Source organism: Orycteropus afer, unplaced genomic scaffold (genome assembly GCF_000298275.1).
Source record: "Orycteropus afer afer isolate SDZICR_OR568_19922 unplaced genomic scaffold, OryAfe1.0 scaffold00744, whole genome shotgun sequence".
Taxonomy (NCBI): domain Eukaryota; kingdom Metazoa; phylum Chordata; class Mammalia; order Tubulidentata; family Orycteropodidae; genus Orycteropus; species Orycteropus afer.
Genome location: NW_006922331.1, coordinates 209,499 through 221,287, shown reverse-complemented (window position 1 = coordinate 221,287; position 11,789 = coordinate 209,499). Strand labels below are relative to the sequence as shown.

Here is an 11,789-nt window from a genome sequence, read left to right as displayed (position 1 = left end):
AAAAAAAAAAAAAAAAAAAGGAATTCCTGTGGGCTTCTCTTGGGGCCTTTCTTTGGGCAGGTGGGCAGCAGGGGATGTGTGGGAGGTGGCCTGCAGGTTCTCACCACCTCTTCATGCAGGGACACCCTGCAGGACGGCGGCTCGGCGGTGGACGCGGCCATTGCGGCCCTGCTGTGCGTGGGGCTCATGAATGCTCACAGCATGGGCATCGGGGGCGGCCTGTTCCTTACTATCTACAACAGCACCACAAGTGAGTGCCTGTGGTGCAGGGCACGGGGAGCACACGGGACATGGGGGTGGTCGGCCTGGGGCTGGACGGGGGCTTGCCCCCTGGGCCCACATGGGCAGAGGGTCCGTGTGCCTACTCTCTGCCTCTCCTTCCAGAAAAAGCTGAGATCATTAACGCCCGGGAGGTGGCCCCCGCGCAGGCTTCCACCCACATGTTCAACAGCTCGGAACAGTCACGGGAAGGTAAGGGCCAGGCCAGGCCAGGCACAAGGCTCACCCATGTGACCCACTCCTGCCCAGTGCCTGAGGGGCAATTCTGGCCACTGCTGCCACCCATTGTTCCCCTTCTTGGCCCTTCTTCCTGGCCTCAGAACGCCCTCTCACAATAAATGGTCAAGGCCATTGTCACAGGGGGCAAGGGAGGGACAGAGGTTCTGTTCCTCTTCTCAGGACTCTCCAGAGTCACTCTGTGATGAAAGCAGGGCTTCCAACTGGTTCTGTTGTGGGTGAAGAAGCAAAATTGGAACAGACTCCAATTTTTAAAATGTGGGTTAACTGGAATGATAACCAGAATGGGAAAAATTATGCATCAGCACTCTGGAACCAGAGACTCAGAAGAGGGGCAGTGAGCCCTTGCAGGAGCTTGATGCGGGAGACTTGGTTATGGTCAGGACCGTGGACAGCGACACACATTCCAAGCAGTGATGTCGGGCACTGTTGTCTCTGACTCTGTTGGTTAAGAGATTTGGTAGCTGTGCAACAGACATGCTTGTGTTGTTTTCTAAGAGGGAGATTAAGTTTCTAGCAGGGCCTTGACCTGTAAGTTTTCTTATTCCAGTTGTCATTCAGTTCACCCATATTTAAAAAAATTCAGGTCTATTCCAATGCTTTATCAGCCATGAGTGAACCAGGAAGAACTGGTTTGAAGCGCTGGGGAAAAAAAAAATCCACTACCACCCAGTTTATTCTGACTCAGCAACTCCCATTGGGTTTCTGAGGCAGTAAATCTTTACAGAAGTAGATTGCCCTGTCTTCGTTCTGTGGAGCAGCTGGTGGTTTTAAACTGCAACATTCTGGTTAGCGGTCAGATGTCTTAGGCACTGTGTCACCAGAACACCACTGAAGCCCTGGAGGAGAGAATAATTATATTATTATCGCTCACATATTCCAGGGGTTCACCAGGCTAGTTCTCTGCTCAGTGCTTCTCACCAACAAGCCCTTTGAATTCATCCTGCACCCTCAGAGAGAAGATTTCCATTTTATAGGTGGGCACACTGGGGCCCAGAGGGGTCATATAAATTGGCTGGGAGGTGGCAAAGCTGGGATTGAACCCAGGCTGTCTAGACCCAGAGCCTACATTAAAAAAAATTATTGTGATTTGGGTGAAAGTTTACAGAGCAAACTCATTTTCCATACAGCAGTTCATAACACATTTTTTTGACATTGACTGCCATTCCCCACAATGTAACAGGTCTCTTCCCACTTCCTCCCTGTAGTTACCTCTTCCCTGTGTCCTTCCCTCCCATGCGCTCCCACCCCCTGAGCTGTCTCCCTGTGCAAACACTGCCCTTCTGTTCCCCCATGACTGATCCCTCCAAGGAGCATATCTACCTGATGTAAATGTTCACCCCATGTGCCTGTCTGTTGTTTGGCTGGAAGCCATGGGAGTGAGTTCAGTTCCAGACCTGAAGGGGAACCAGGGGCCATAGTCTTGGGGGGTCTCACCAGGCTCTCTCAGACCAGAAAACCTGGTCTTTTTTTTTTTTTTAATGATTTTGAGTTTTGTTCCACTTTGTTCCCCTACTCTATCCAGGGTCTCCTGCACTGATCCCCCTCTGAGTGGTTGACAGTGGTAACACCACCTAGTTCTTCTGGTCTCATAGTCACTTAGGCTGAGGGTTGCATGGTCCACTAGGCCCTTGGACTAATTGTTCCCATGCATCTTTGGTTTTCTTCATTCTTCTTTGCTCTGGATGAGGAGAGACCCATCATTGCATCTAGGTGGCTGCTTGCAAGCTTTTCAGACCCCCATTGCCAGAGTCTGCATTTTCAACAGGCATCCCATTCATCCATCTGTTCCTTTGCTTACTTGAGGGTTTGTTCTCTAGAGTTTGGGAGAAAGAAGAGACCAGCGGTGACTTGGGAGTTGACCTGACTCCTGGTGACCCTGGGCAGGTCAGGGTGGGACAGTGCATCACAGCCTCTACAGGGCTGATTCCCAGGCCTTTCCTCCGAGCTATGTCCAGTGGCCTGGATTTCCAACTTCCGGGTTAGCAGGGAGAGTGTTAACTGTTTGCACCCACCAGGGCTCCCTAATCGGAGACGAAGGTCCCAAACTCCCCAGGCTGCAAGGGGAACGTGATGGCCGCCAAGGGGCACCATCTGGGTGGGGGAGTAAGAGGATGGAGGGGAAGGGGCAGGGGCACCGGCCACAGGGGCTTGATCCCCTAGCTGCAGGCTCTGCCCCAGTTGCTATGAGTGAGGCCTCCCCACACACCTGGAGTGTGTGGAACGTGACACCACTCACAGCACAAGAATTCTGAGATCTTGAGATTTATTTACTAAACTAAAGCTTATAGGATATTTCAGTGTTGGGGGGCTGTTCCCTAAGCCGGGGCACCAAACAAAGCAGACAGAATCCCTGAATTCCAGGTGGGGAAGAGAGGACCACCAGGCAGTGACAAGGGCTAGGGACAAAAGCCTTGAGGCAGGGGTGGGGGCAGGGGGAAGGGCAGGGTCTGCTGGGAGCCAGGAGGCTGCAGCCATTGCACAGGGAGGGGGACATGGAGTCAGAGGGTGTGGTCCGGGAAGTGAGTGGGGAAACCCCGACTTCCATGTGACTAAGGTCGTGGCCCTGGTGTGTCTGAGCTGGGGAGGTTGGGCTCTTGACGCATGTCAACTGAGAGGAGAAGGAAGAGGGTGGTAGGAAGGAGGGGTGGGGCTAACACCCAGCTTATGCACAGGGATGACCCAGGCCCCGCCTGTGGGGCGGAGCCTGCAGCCAGAGGCTTGTGATTAGACCAGCAATGATCAGCACCCACCCCTTCCCATCCATTTCGTCCCTCAACCCCACTGGTCTGTTTTGAGCAGTGCTCCCTGGTGGCCACTGGCCTCCCCTCTGCTGCCTGGGGAATTCAGGACTCTCCTCCCTATTTAGATGCACTCTGGCGGCACAGTGGCTAAGGCATTTGGCTGCTAACCAAAAGGGTCATGGTTCTAACCCGTCAGCCACTGCACGGGAGAAAGATGAGGCACTCTGCTTCCAGAAAGATGCATAGCCTTGGAAACCCTATGGGGCAGTTCCACTCTGTCCTCTAGGGGCGCTGTGGGTCAGAATGGACTCCAAGGCAGTGGGTGTGGTTTGGGCTTTGCTTCTGTGAAGATTGACAGCCTTGGAGACCCTGTGGGCAGTTCCACTCTGTCCTCTAGGGGCGCTGTGAGTGGAATCGACTCCAGGGCAGCCGGTGTGGTTTGGGCTTTGCTTCCATGAAGACTGACAGCCTAGAGACCCTGTGGTGCAGTTCCACTCTGTCCTCTAGGGGCGCTGTGGGTCAGATCAATGGCAATGGGTTCTGGTTCTTTGCTTAGTGAATCCCCTGGGTGGTTTGTGATCAGCTGCTAACCTGAAGGTTGGCAGTTTGGCAGTTTGAACCTACCCAGTAATACTGCAGAAAACGGCCTCGTAATCTGCTCCTGTGAGTATTCCAGCCAGGAAAAGCCTCTCAAAATCATACAAAGGACCAGGCTCAATGGCCTGGTAGACACTGGCGGAACCCCCAAGACTGTGGCCCTTAGTCACCCTTCAGGCCTGGAACTGAATTCACCCACGGGGCTCAACTTTCAGCCACATGACAGGCCTGTAAGGTGAACAGTAACACCAGGGAGGTATGCTCTCCTTAGAATAACCAGCCTCAGGAGATCCAAAGGGCAGCATGTGCCAGAGGTGAGGCCCAGAAGGCAGGAAGGGGCAGGAAAGAAGGACGCGGGGAAACAAGAAACACAAGGAGGGAGTGGGAAGAGAGCTGTTGCATCGGGGGGATTGCAGTCAGTGTCGTGAAACAAAATGTGTCTGAACTCTTGAACGGAAAACCAATGTGCCTTGTAAGCTTTCACCTAAAACACAGTGAAAAGTCAAAAATCAAAACAAAACAAAAAACAGAACAAGCAAACCCCATGGCAACCCCACAACAGACTGGACGGCAGCAGGCTTGCCTGGGTATTTTTCTTCACTAGGGCAGGTTGAAGCTCTGGTGGTGTAGTGCCTAAGGCATTTGACTGCTCACCAGAAGGCTGGCGGTTCAAACCTACCAGCCACTTCTGGAAAGGAAGGTTGGGCAGTCTACTTCCGTAGAAATACCATCTCCTTGGAAACCCAAGGAGGGGTCACTATGAGTCAGACCACCTCAATGGCAATGAATTTTTTGGGTTTTTTTAATGGCAGGTTGAGAAAGGGGGCCCCGCCCCACGTTCCAGAGCGCTGCCCACAAGTCAGCAGATAAAAAGCAAACGGGTTTGGGATGGTTGGGTGTGACATGGGCGGGAAGTGTCCAGGATGACCCCTGGAAGGAGTGGAAATGCCCTGGGTATCTCAGGGTGGGACTGGGGGCGCTGGGGCCGGGCCAACTTTTTGGATAGAGGGGAGCTCTGGGGGCAGGGAGGCCCTGTGAGGAGTGGGCCCCAGGAATCATGGTCCCTCAAGAGGTCAGAGGACAAAATACCTTATGGTCAGATGGGGAAACTGAGGCATGGAGAGGGGACAAGACAGGGGTGGGATCCAGGAGGCAGGAAGAACACGGGGAGCCCTCGCTATGGGGCTGGCTGGGCCTGGAGGGGCGGCTAACGATGCCTGGGGCGCCGTACACAGGGCCGTGGTCTCTCTCCACAGGGGGGCTGTCGGTGGCGGTTCCGGGAGAGGTCCGAGGCTATGAGCTCGCTCACCAGAGGCACGGCCGGCTGCCCTGGGCCCGCCTCTTCCAGCCCAGCATCCAGCTGGCCCGGGAGGGCTTCCCAGTGGGGAAGGGCCTGGCTGCAGCCCTAGAGCAAAGCCAGGACGCCATCAAGCGCCACCCTGCCCTGTGGTACGTCTGTGTGTGGCCTGGGGCACAGGTGGGGAATGGAGGTCTTGCTGGTGGTGAGCACAGGGCACAGAGGTGTCATCATCGCGATCGCACATGGGCAGCCTGGGATGGACTGTCGAGAAGGGCATGTCGCCAGTGGCAAGGCCCCACCTGCACACAGGAAGGACCGTTCTGTGGCCTTGTCTCCCTGGGGGTGGGGGGCTGGAGGGTGACGGTGCCCCCCAGCCCATCTCATCTGAGCGCCCTCTGCCCAGCGAGGTGTTTTGCCGGGACGGGAAGGTGCTACAGGAGGGGGAACGAGTGGTCATGCCCAAGCTGGCCCACACATACGAGACACTGGCCCGAGAGGGCGCCCAGGCCTTCTACAACGGGAGCCTCACGGCCCAGATTGTCCGGGACATCGAGGCCGCGGGTGAGTGGGCGACGGGCCGGGGCGAGGGGCTCTGCAGCGGGGGCTGGGCTGGGCAGGGCCCTGGGGGAAGGCCGCGGGAGGCTACAACTCCTGCTTATGTCAAAACTGGGAAACCCCGGGAGCGGACACAGGTGGGTAGGAGACTGAGGCTTCCTGGAGGCTTCCTGGAGGAGGCGGCACCTGAGCTGCAGATGGTGGGGCCCTGCCAGGCAGAGAGAGGAGTGGCATTCTGGGTGCTCGGGCTTTGGCCTGGAGAGAGTGGGCTTTATCCAGGGCTGGGCGTGGGCTTGCGAATGTCTCAGACTGGGCTCTGTAGAGGGGAGACTCAGTGTGTGGGGGTGGAGGGCAGGGGAGAGTGATTTGCCTTAAGGGATTAGCTCAGGCTATGGTGGGGCAGGTGGGTACAAAGTCCGTAGGTCAGGGAAGATTTCTGACGAGATTTCTGTGGACTTGTGTCCGAAGATCCATGGGTCAGGTGATGAGAAGTGGGCAGGGTTGAGAGAGAGAGTGATTGATTGAGAGTGATTGATTGACTGACTGACGATGGATTGATTGCTGGAGTGAGCTCCACCAGCAAGCCAATTATGTTATGGAGTAGACCACACCCCCAAGGAAACACCCCTTTCAACTAAATGATTGTTGGCATCAGATAACATCAGGGGAGGGTGATTACGTAATGTCAGGACATGACAGGATAGCCAACCAGTGTAGGGTCTGGCCATACTACTGAGAGCCACAGCCTAGCCAAGTAGATAAGATAAAGAGTTCCCCACTACAGGGGTGGGGGGGAGGCGGCAGAGGGGCTGAGTCCCTGATGGGTGGGCTCTGATGGTCTCTCTCAAGCACACTTTTGTCATCATGTCCTAGAGGAGGTGGTGATTAGCATGCTAAACAAAAGCCAAACCCACCACTGGGGTCAATTCTGACCCACAGCGCCCCTAGAGGACAGAGTGGAACTGCACCAGAGGGTCTCCAAGGCTGTCAATCTTCACAGAAGCAAAGTCCAAACCACACCCACTCCCTGTAGTCGATTCTCATTCACAGCACCCCTGGAGGACAGAGTAGAACTGCCCCAGAGGGTTTCCATGGCTGTAATATTTATAGAAGCAGACTGCCTCATCTTTCTCCCGCAGAGCACCTGGTGGGTTCCAGCTGCCCCCTCTTTAGCTCGCAGATGAGTGCTTTAACCTCTGCACCACCAGGGCTCCTGATTGGCATGTTCCAAAACCAAACTCACTGCTGTCCAGTTGGATGTGACTCATAGCCACCCCTCTTTGGGTTTCCGAGGCGGCATCTCTATGGAAGTAGACTGCCTAACCTTCCTTCCGAGGAGTGGCTGGTGGGTTTGAACTGCCAGCCTTCTGGTTGGCAGTCAGATGCCTTAGGCACTGTGCCACCAGAGCTCCTGACTGGCATGTTACTCAGTGTAAATTTCCCAGGTGTCGGGAGCCAGTCCTTCAAAGACGAATAGCCTTTCGCCATCCACCCCCAGGAGGAGAGGCAGGCCAGGGAGATGGGGGCAGGTATTTATTTTCCTTTTAGAAGAGACCAGGAGTCATGAGAGGCAGCTGGCCGAGGGTGGCAGTGGAGTATTGGGACGGCAGGGAGGACTGGCGGGGAGGGTAGCCAGGGAGGTGGGGAAGCACAGAGGGGCTCCCTCGAGGGTGGGCCGGTCCCAGCTTGATGGTCCCATGGCCTCCCCATAGCACAGCCCCCTTCCCTCCCCCATGGTGCATAGCCCCCTGCCCCTGGGTCCACCTGAACGGCTCTCACCGTGCAGGAGGCATCGTGACGGCCAAGGACCTCAACAACTACCGTGCCGAGCTGATCAAGCAACCGCTGAACATCAGCCTGGGGGACGCTGTGCTCTACGCACCCAGCGCCCCGCTCAGCGGGCCCGTGCTGGCTCTCATCCTTAATATCCTAAAGGGTGAGCTCCCAAGGGTTTGCTGCACGGCTGGATGCTGCCCCCTCTGTCCATTGCACGCGTGCCTGCAGGGGGCAGAACAGAGCCCAGGTGGGAGGTGAGGGCAGTGTCCCATGGGCCGATGTGCAGATGCAGCGGTCCAGGGCTGAGGCGCCTTCTCCACCCGGAGTCTGAGGCCTGGTAGCCTTGCCCTGTCCTGGTCATACAGCATTTAGCTTTCTGTTCTTGAGGTGAGCAGAGGCCCCGAGGGAGACGTGAGCTGCCAGGCACGCAGGGTGGAGTGGGAGGTGCCCCCAGGGCTGCCAACACGGGTCTGCTCTGCCCGACCAGGGTACAACTTCTCCCGGGCAAGTGTGGAGACCCCCGAGGAGAAGGGCTTGACATACCACCGGATCGTGGAGGCTTTCCGCTTCGCCTATGCCAAGAGGACCCTGCTTGGGGACCCCAAGTTTGTCAGTGTCACTAAGGTAAGGGGCACCCCAGCCTCAGGCTGGCTTTATTGATACACTCGCTGGCCAGAGTCTCACGTGGGCCTGCCCTGTGCCAGGGACGGGACAGTGACCTGAGGTCCTGGAATCCCAGCTGCTGTCCCCACAGGGCTTACAGGAGGAGTGGAGAGGCCGGGGAAACAGACACCACAACCGGCTCTCAGCACACCTCTGCTCTGGCCCTCTGACCTGAAGAACCTTCTCTGGTCAGTGAAGTGGGAACACAGAGCCTTGGAGCCTGCAGGGTGGCTTCCTTAAGCTGGTGATGAGGAGAATGGTCACACATTGACAGGGAGCTTCCAGAAATGCAGTGTGGATTCAGAAGAGGACGTGCAATGAGGGATATCACTGCTGATGTCAGATGGACCTTGGCTGAAAGCAAAGAACACCAGAAAGATGTTTGTGTTTTCTTGACTATGTAAAAGCATTCAACTGTGTGGATCATAACAAATTATGGATAACATTGACAAGCATGGGAATTCCAGAGTACTTAATTGTGCTCATGAGGGACCTGCACATGGACTAGGAGGCCATTGTTCAAACAGAACAAGGGGACACTGCATGGTTTAAAACCAGAAAGGGAGTGTGTCAGGGTTGTATCCTTTCAGCATACTTACTCAGTCTGCATGCTGAGCAAATGATCCGAGAAGCTGGATTATATGAAGAAAAACATGGCATCAGGATTGGAGGAAGACTCAATCACAAGCAATACAACTTCATGAGGATGACTTGAAGCGCTTACAGATGAAGATCAAAGACTACACCCTTAAGTGTGGATTACACCCCAATGGAAAGAAAACAAAAATCCTCACAACTGGACTACTAAGCAACATCATAAATGGGGGAAAAAAAAAAAAAAGATTGAAGTTATCAGGGATTTCATTTTCCTTGGATCCACAATCAACGCCCATGGAAACCAAAACCAAAAACTCACCTGCCGATGAGTGATGCTTTACGCACTACTCTACCAGAGTCCCCACCCCATGGAAGCGGCAGTCAAGAAATCGGATGTCATATTGCACAGGGCAAATCTGCTCCAAAAGACCTATTTAAAGTGTTGAACAGCAAAGATGTCACTTTGAAGACTAAGGTGTCCCTAACCCAAGCCATGTGCTTTCAGTCGCCTCATATGCATGTGAGAGCTGGACAATGAATAAGGAAGACCGGGAGGAGATGATCCCTCTGAATCGTGGTGGTGAAGGTGAAGAAAGCTGAAAGTGCCAAGGACCACCAGAAGAGACAGATCGGCCCTGGACGAAGTGCAGCTGGAATGCTCTCTGCAAGTGAGAGTGGCCACACTTTGCCTCATCTACTTTGGTCATGTTGTCAGAAAGGACCATTCCCTGGAGAAGGATGTCACGCTTGGTCAGCTAAAAAGGTGAAGGCCCTCAACGAGATGGACTGACACAGCGGCTGCAACAATGGGCTCAGGTACAGCAGGGATCGTGAGGCTGGCGCAGGACTGGACAGTGTTTCATCAACTGCAACCCCTGTTCTCGTCACTGGGAGTCACCCAACCAAGCCTGGTTGGATACCCCACATGTCAGTGTATAGCTGAGTTCCATGGGGCTTCCAGTGCCTGTGGCCGTTCTCCCAAACTCTCTGAGTGGGTTTGAACTGCCAGCCTTTTGGTTAGTGGCCAGATGCTTAACCTTTTGTGCCACCCAGGGCTCCTTAGGGTCATCATTGTGAACACTGCCACTCTACCGTTCTCTCCCCACCTCCACCATCTCCTTCTCTGAACTACTTGGCAGGAGTCATAGCTGTCACCCCCCAGGCTGTGTCTCTAAGAAACTAAGATTCGTGCATCCCCACGGGGTCTGAAAGCATACCTCAAGCCCAGGCAGACAGTCCCCAGGGGCCTAGCCATTCGGTCCAGGATCAAAAAGGCTCACACTTCGCAGTTGACTGCTCTGGGGATACTGCTTTGCGACCCAGAGCTGTTCCCTTGCAGAATATCCACATCCTGGGATAATGTGGTGGTGCAGCGGTTAAAACATTCTGCTGCTAACCCAAAGGTTAGTAATTCAAACCCATCAGGGAGAAAGATGAGACACTCTGTCCTTTAGGGCTGCTGTGAATCAGAATGGACTCCATAGCAGTGGGTGTGGCTTGGGCTTTATTTCCCTGAAGATTGACAGCCTTGGAGGCCCTCTGGGGCAGTTCCACTCTGTCCTCTAGGGGCGCTGTGGGTCAAAATGGACTCCAGGGCAGTGGATGTGGTTTGGGTTTTGTTTCCCTGAAGATTGACAGCCTTGAAAATCTTTTGGGCAGTTCTACCCAGAATCGTAATCCGTTATAAGGCAGTGGGTTTGGTTTTGCTTTTATGGATAATCAGGAGCTCTAAGGAAAGTGCACAAACTTTCGTGGACATCTTTTGCAGACCTCCAGGACCCCTTCCTTGGGGTACCTTGGGTTACTATTGCCTTAGGGCTTAGGGACCATAATAGTTTTTTTTTTTTTTTAATCAGCCCTTTATAAACATGTTGTTGTTGTTGTTATGGGCCGTCGAGTCGGCCCCGACTCATAGCGACCCCTCCTTGGGTTTCCCAGGCAGTATCACTACGGAAGTAGGATTGCCCAACCTTCCTTCCGAGGAGTGGCTGGTGGGAAAGCTTTTTTTTTTTTTTGTCTGAGGGCTGTATAAAAACCGGCCAGATTTGGCTGAGTGGCTTTGAGGTTTCCACTCTCATCAGCTCTCACCTGGTTACCTGAAGCAGGTTGTGGCTCTGGGTCCTGACTGGCCTGCGAGGCCCTAGAGGATTGGCCCACACCAGTCCTCAGCCTCTTCTCCCTCCCTGGCCAGTCACTCACAGGCCCAGCACCGCCTGCCTGGGGACCTAGGCACTTACCCTTCAGGTCGTATTCAGTGCGCTTTGCAGACATCACCTCCTCCCAGAAGCCCTCCGTGATCCCCCTCTATCCTCCCTGCACCCTTGCCTGCTCTTGTACTTTCCTCATCAGGGCTGGGGCCTGCGTATCTGCTCCCTGATGAGCCCCCGGTGCCCAGCCCAGCACAAGCTCCGTATATCCGCGTGAAAGAATGACTGACCGAAAGCAGGAGAGGCAGACCGCCGTTCAGGGCTGCTGGACTGGCGCGGCCCGCCCCAGGGAGGCACGAGGGCCTTAGCGTGCTGGAGGGCTGCAGTCACAGCCAGGGTCGCCGGCCTTCTGCTGGCACGACCCTGTGCCCGTCCCCGACTCCTCCCACCTCCTCAGGCCGCCTCTGGGGTTTCCGCAGGTTATCCAGAACATGACCTCAGAATTCTTCGCTGCCCAGCTCCGGGCGCGCATCTCCGACGACACCACGTACCCTGTCTCCTACTACGAGCCCGAATTCTATACTCCCAACGACGGGGGCACCGCACACCTGTCTGTCGTCTCCGAGGACGGCAGCGCAGTGTCCGCCACCAGCACCATCAACCTCTAGTAGGGGCTGCCGGGCCTCCCGGGCGGGGGTGGGGGATGTAGCAGGGGACGGGGCGGAGAGGGGAGAGCGGGAGCTTGGGTACCAAGGGCGGAAGTGGGGCAAGCGGGCTGGCAGCTGTCTTCCGGTCGTCCCAGAGGTGGGCGGGGCCCTTTTGGGCGTGGCCAGCTGAGATGGGGGCTGGTGAGGCCCGCGGGGGCGGGGCCGGCGGGCAGGGTGGGGCTGCCGG

General features: G+C 55.4%; 1 protein-coding gene across 1 annotated transcript in view; it reads left to right on the top strand.

The window, feature by feature from the left end:
- LOC103211442 (glutathione hydrolase 1 proenzyme) overlaps nucleotides 1-11,789 on the top strand; it is a 16,204-nt gene that overhangs the window by 3,299 nt on the left and 1,116 nt on the right. Inside the window, exons 2-9 of the mRNA XM_042783212.1 lie at nucleotides 120-250; nucleotides 385-471; nucleotides 5,114-5,306; nucleotides 5,561-5,718; nucleotides 7,499-7,648; nucleotides 7,976-8,112; nucleotides 10,851-10,853; nucleotides 11,375-11,562. Of these exons, the coding sequence (XP_042639146.1) occupies nucleotides 120-250; nucleotides 385-471; nucleotides 5,114-5,306; nucleotides 5,561-5,718; nucleotides 7,499-7,648; nucleotides 7,976-8,112; nucleotides 10,851-10,853; nucleotides 11,375-11,562 (1,047 nt within the window). The remainder of the gene's footprint in view (nucleotides 1-119; nucleotides 251-384; nucleotides 472-5,113; nucleotides 5,307-5,560; nucleotides 5,719-7,498; nucleotides 7,649-7,975; nucleotides 8,113-10,850; nucleotides 10,854-11,374; nucleotides 11,563-11,789) is intronic.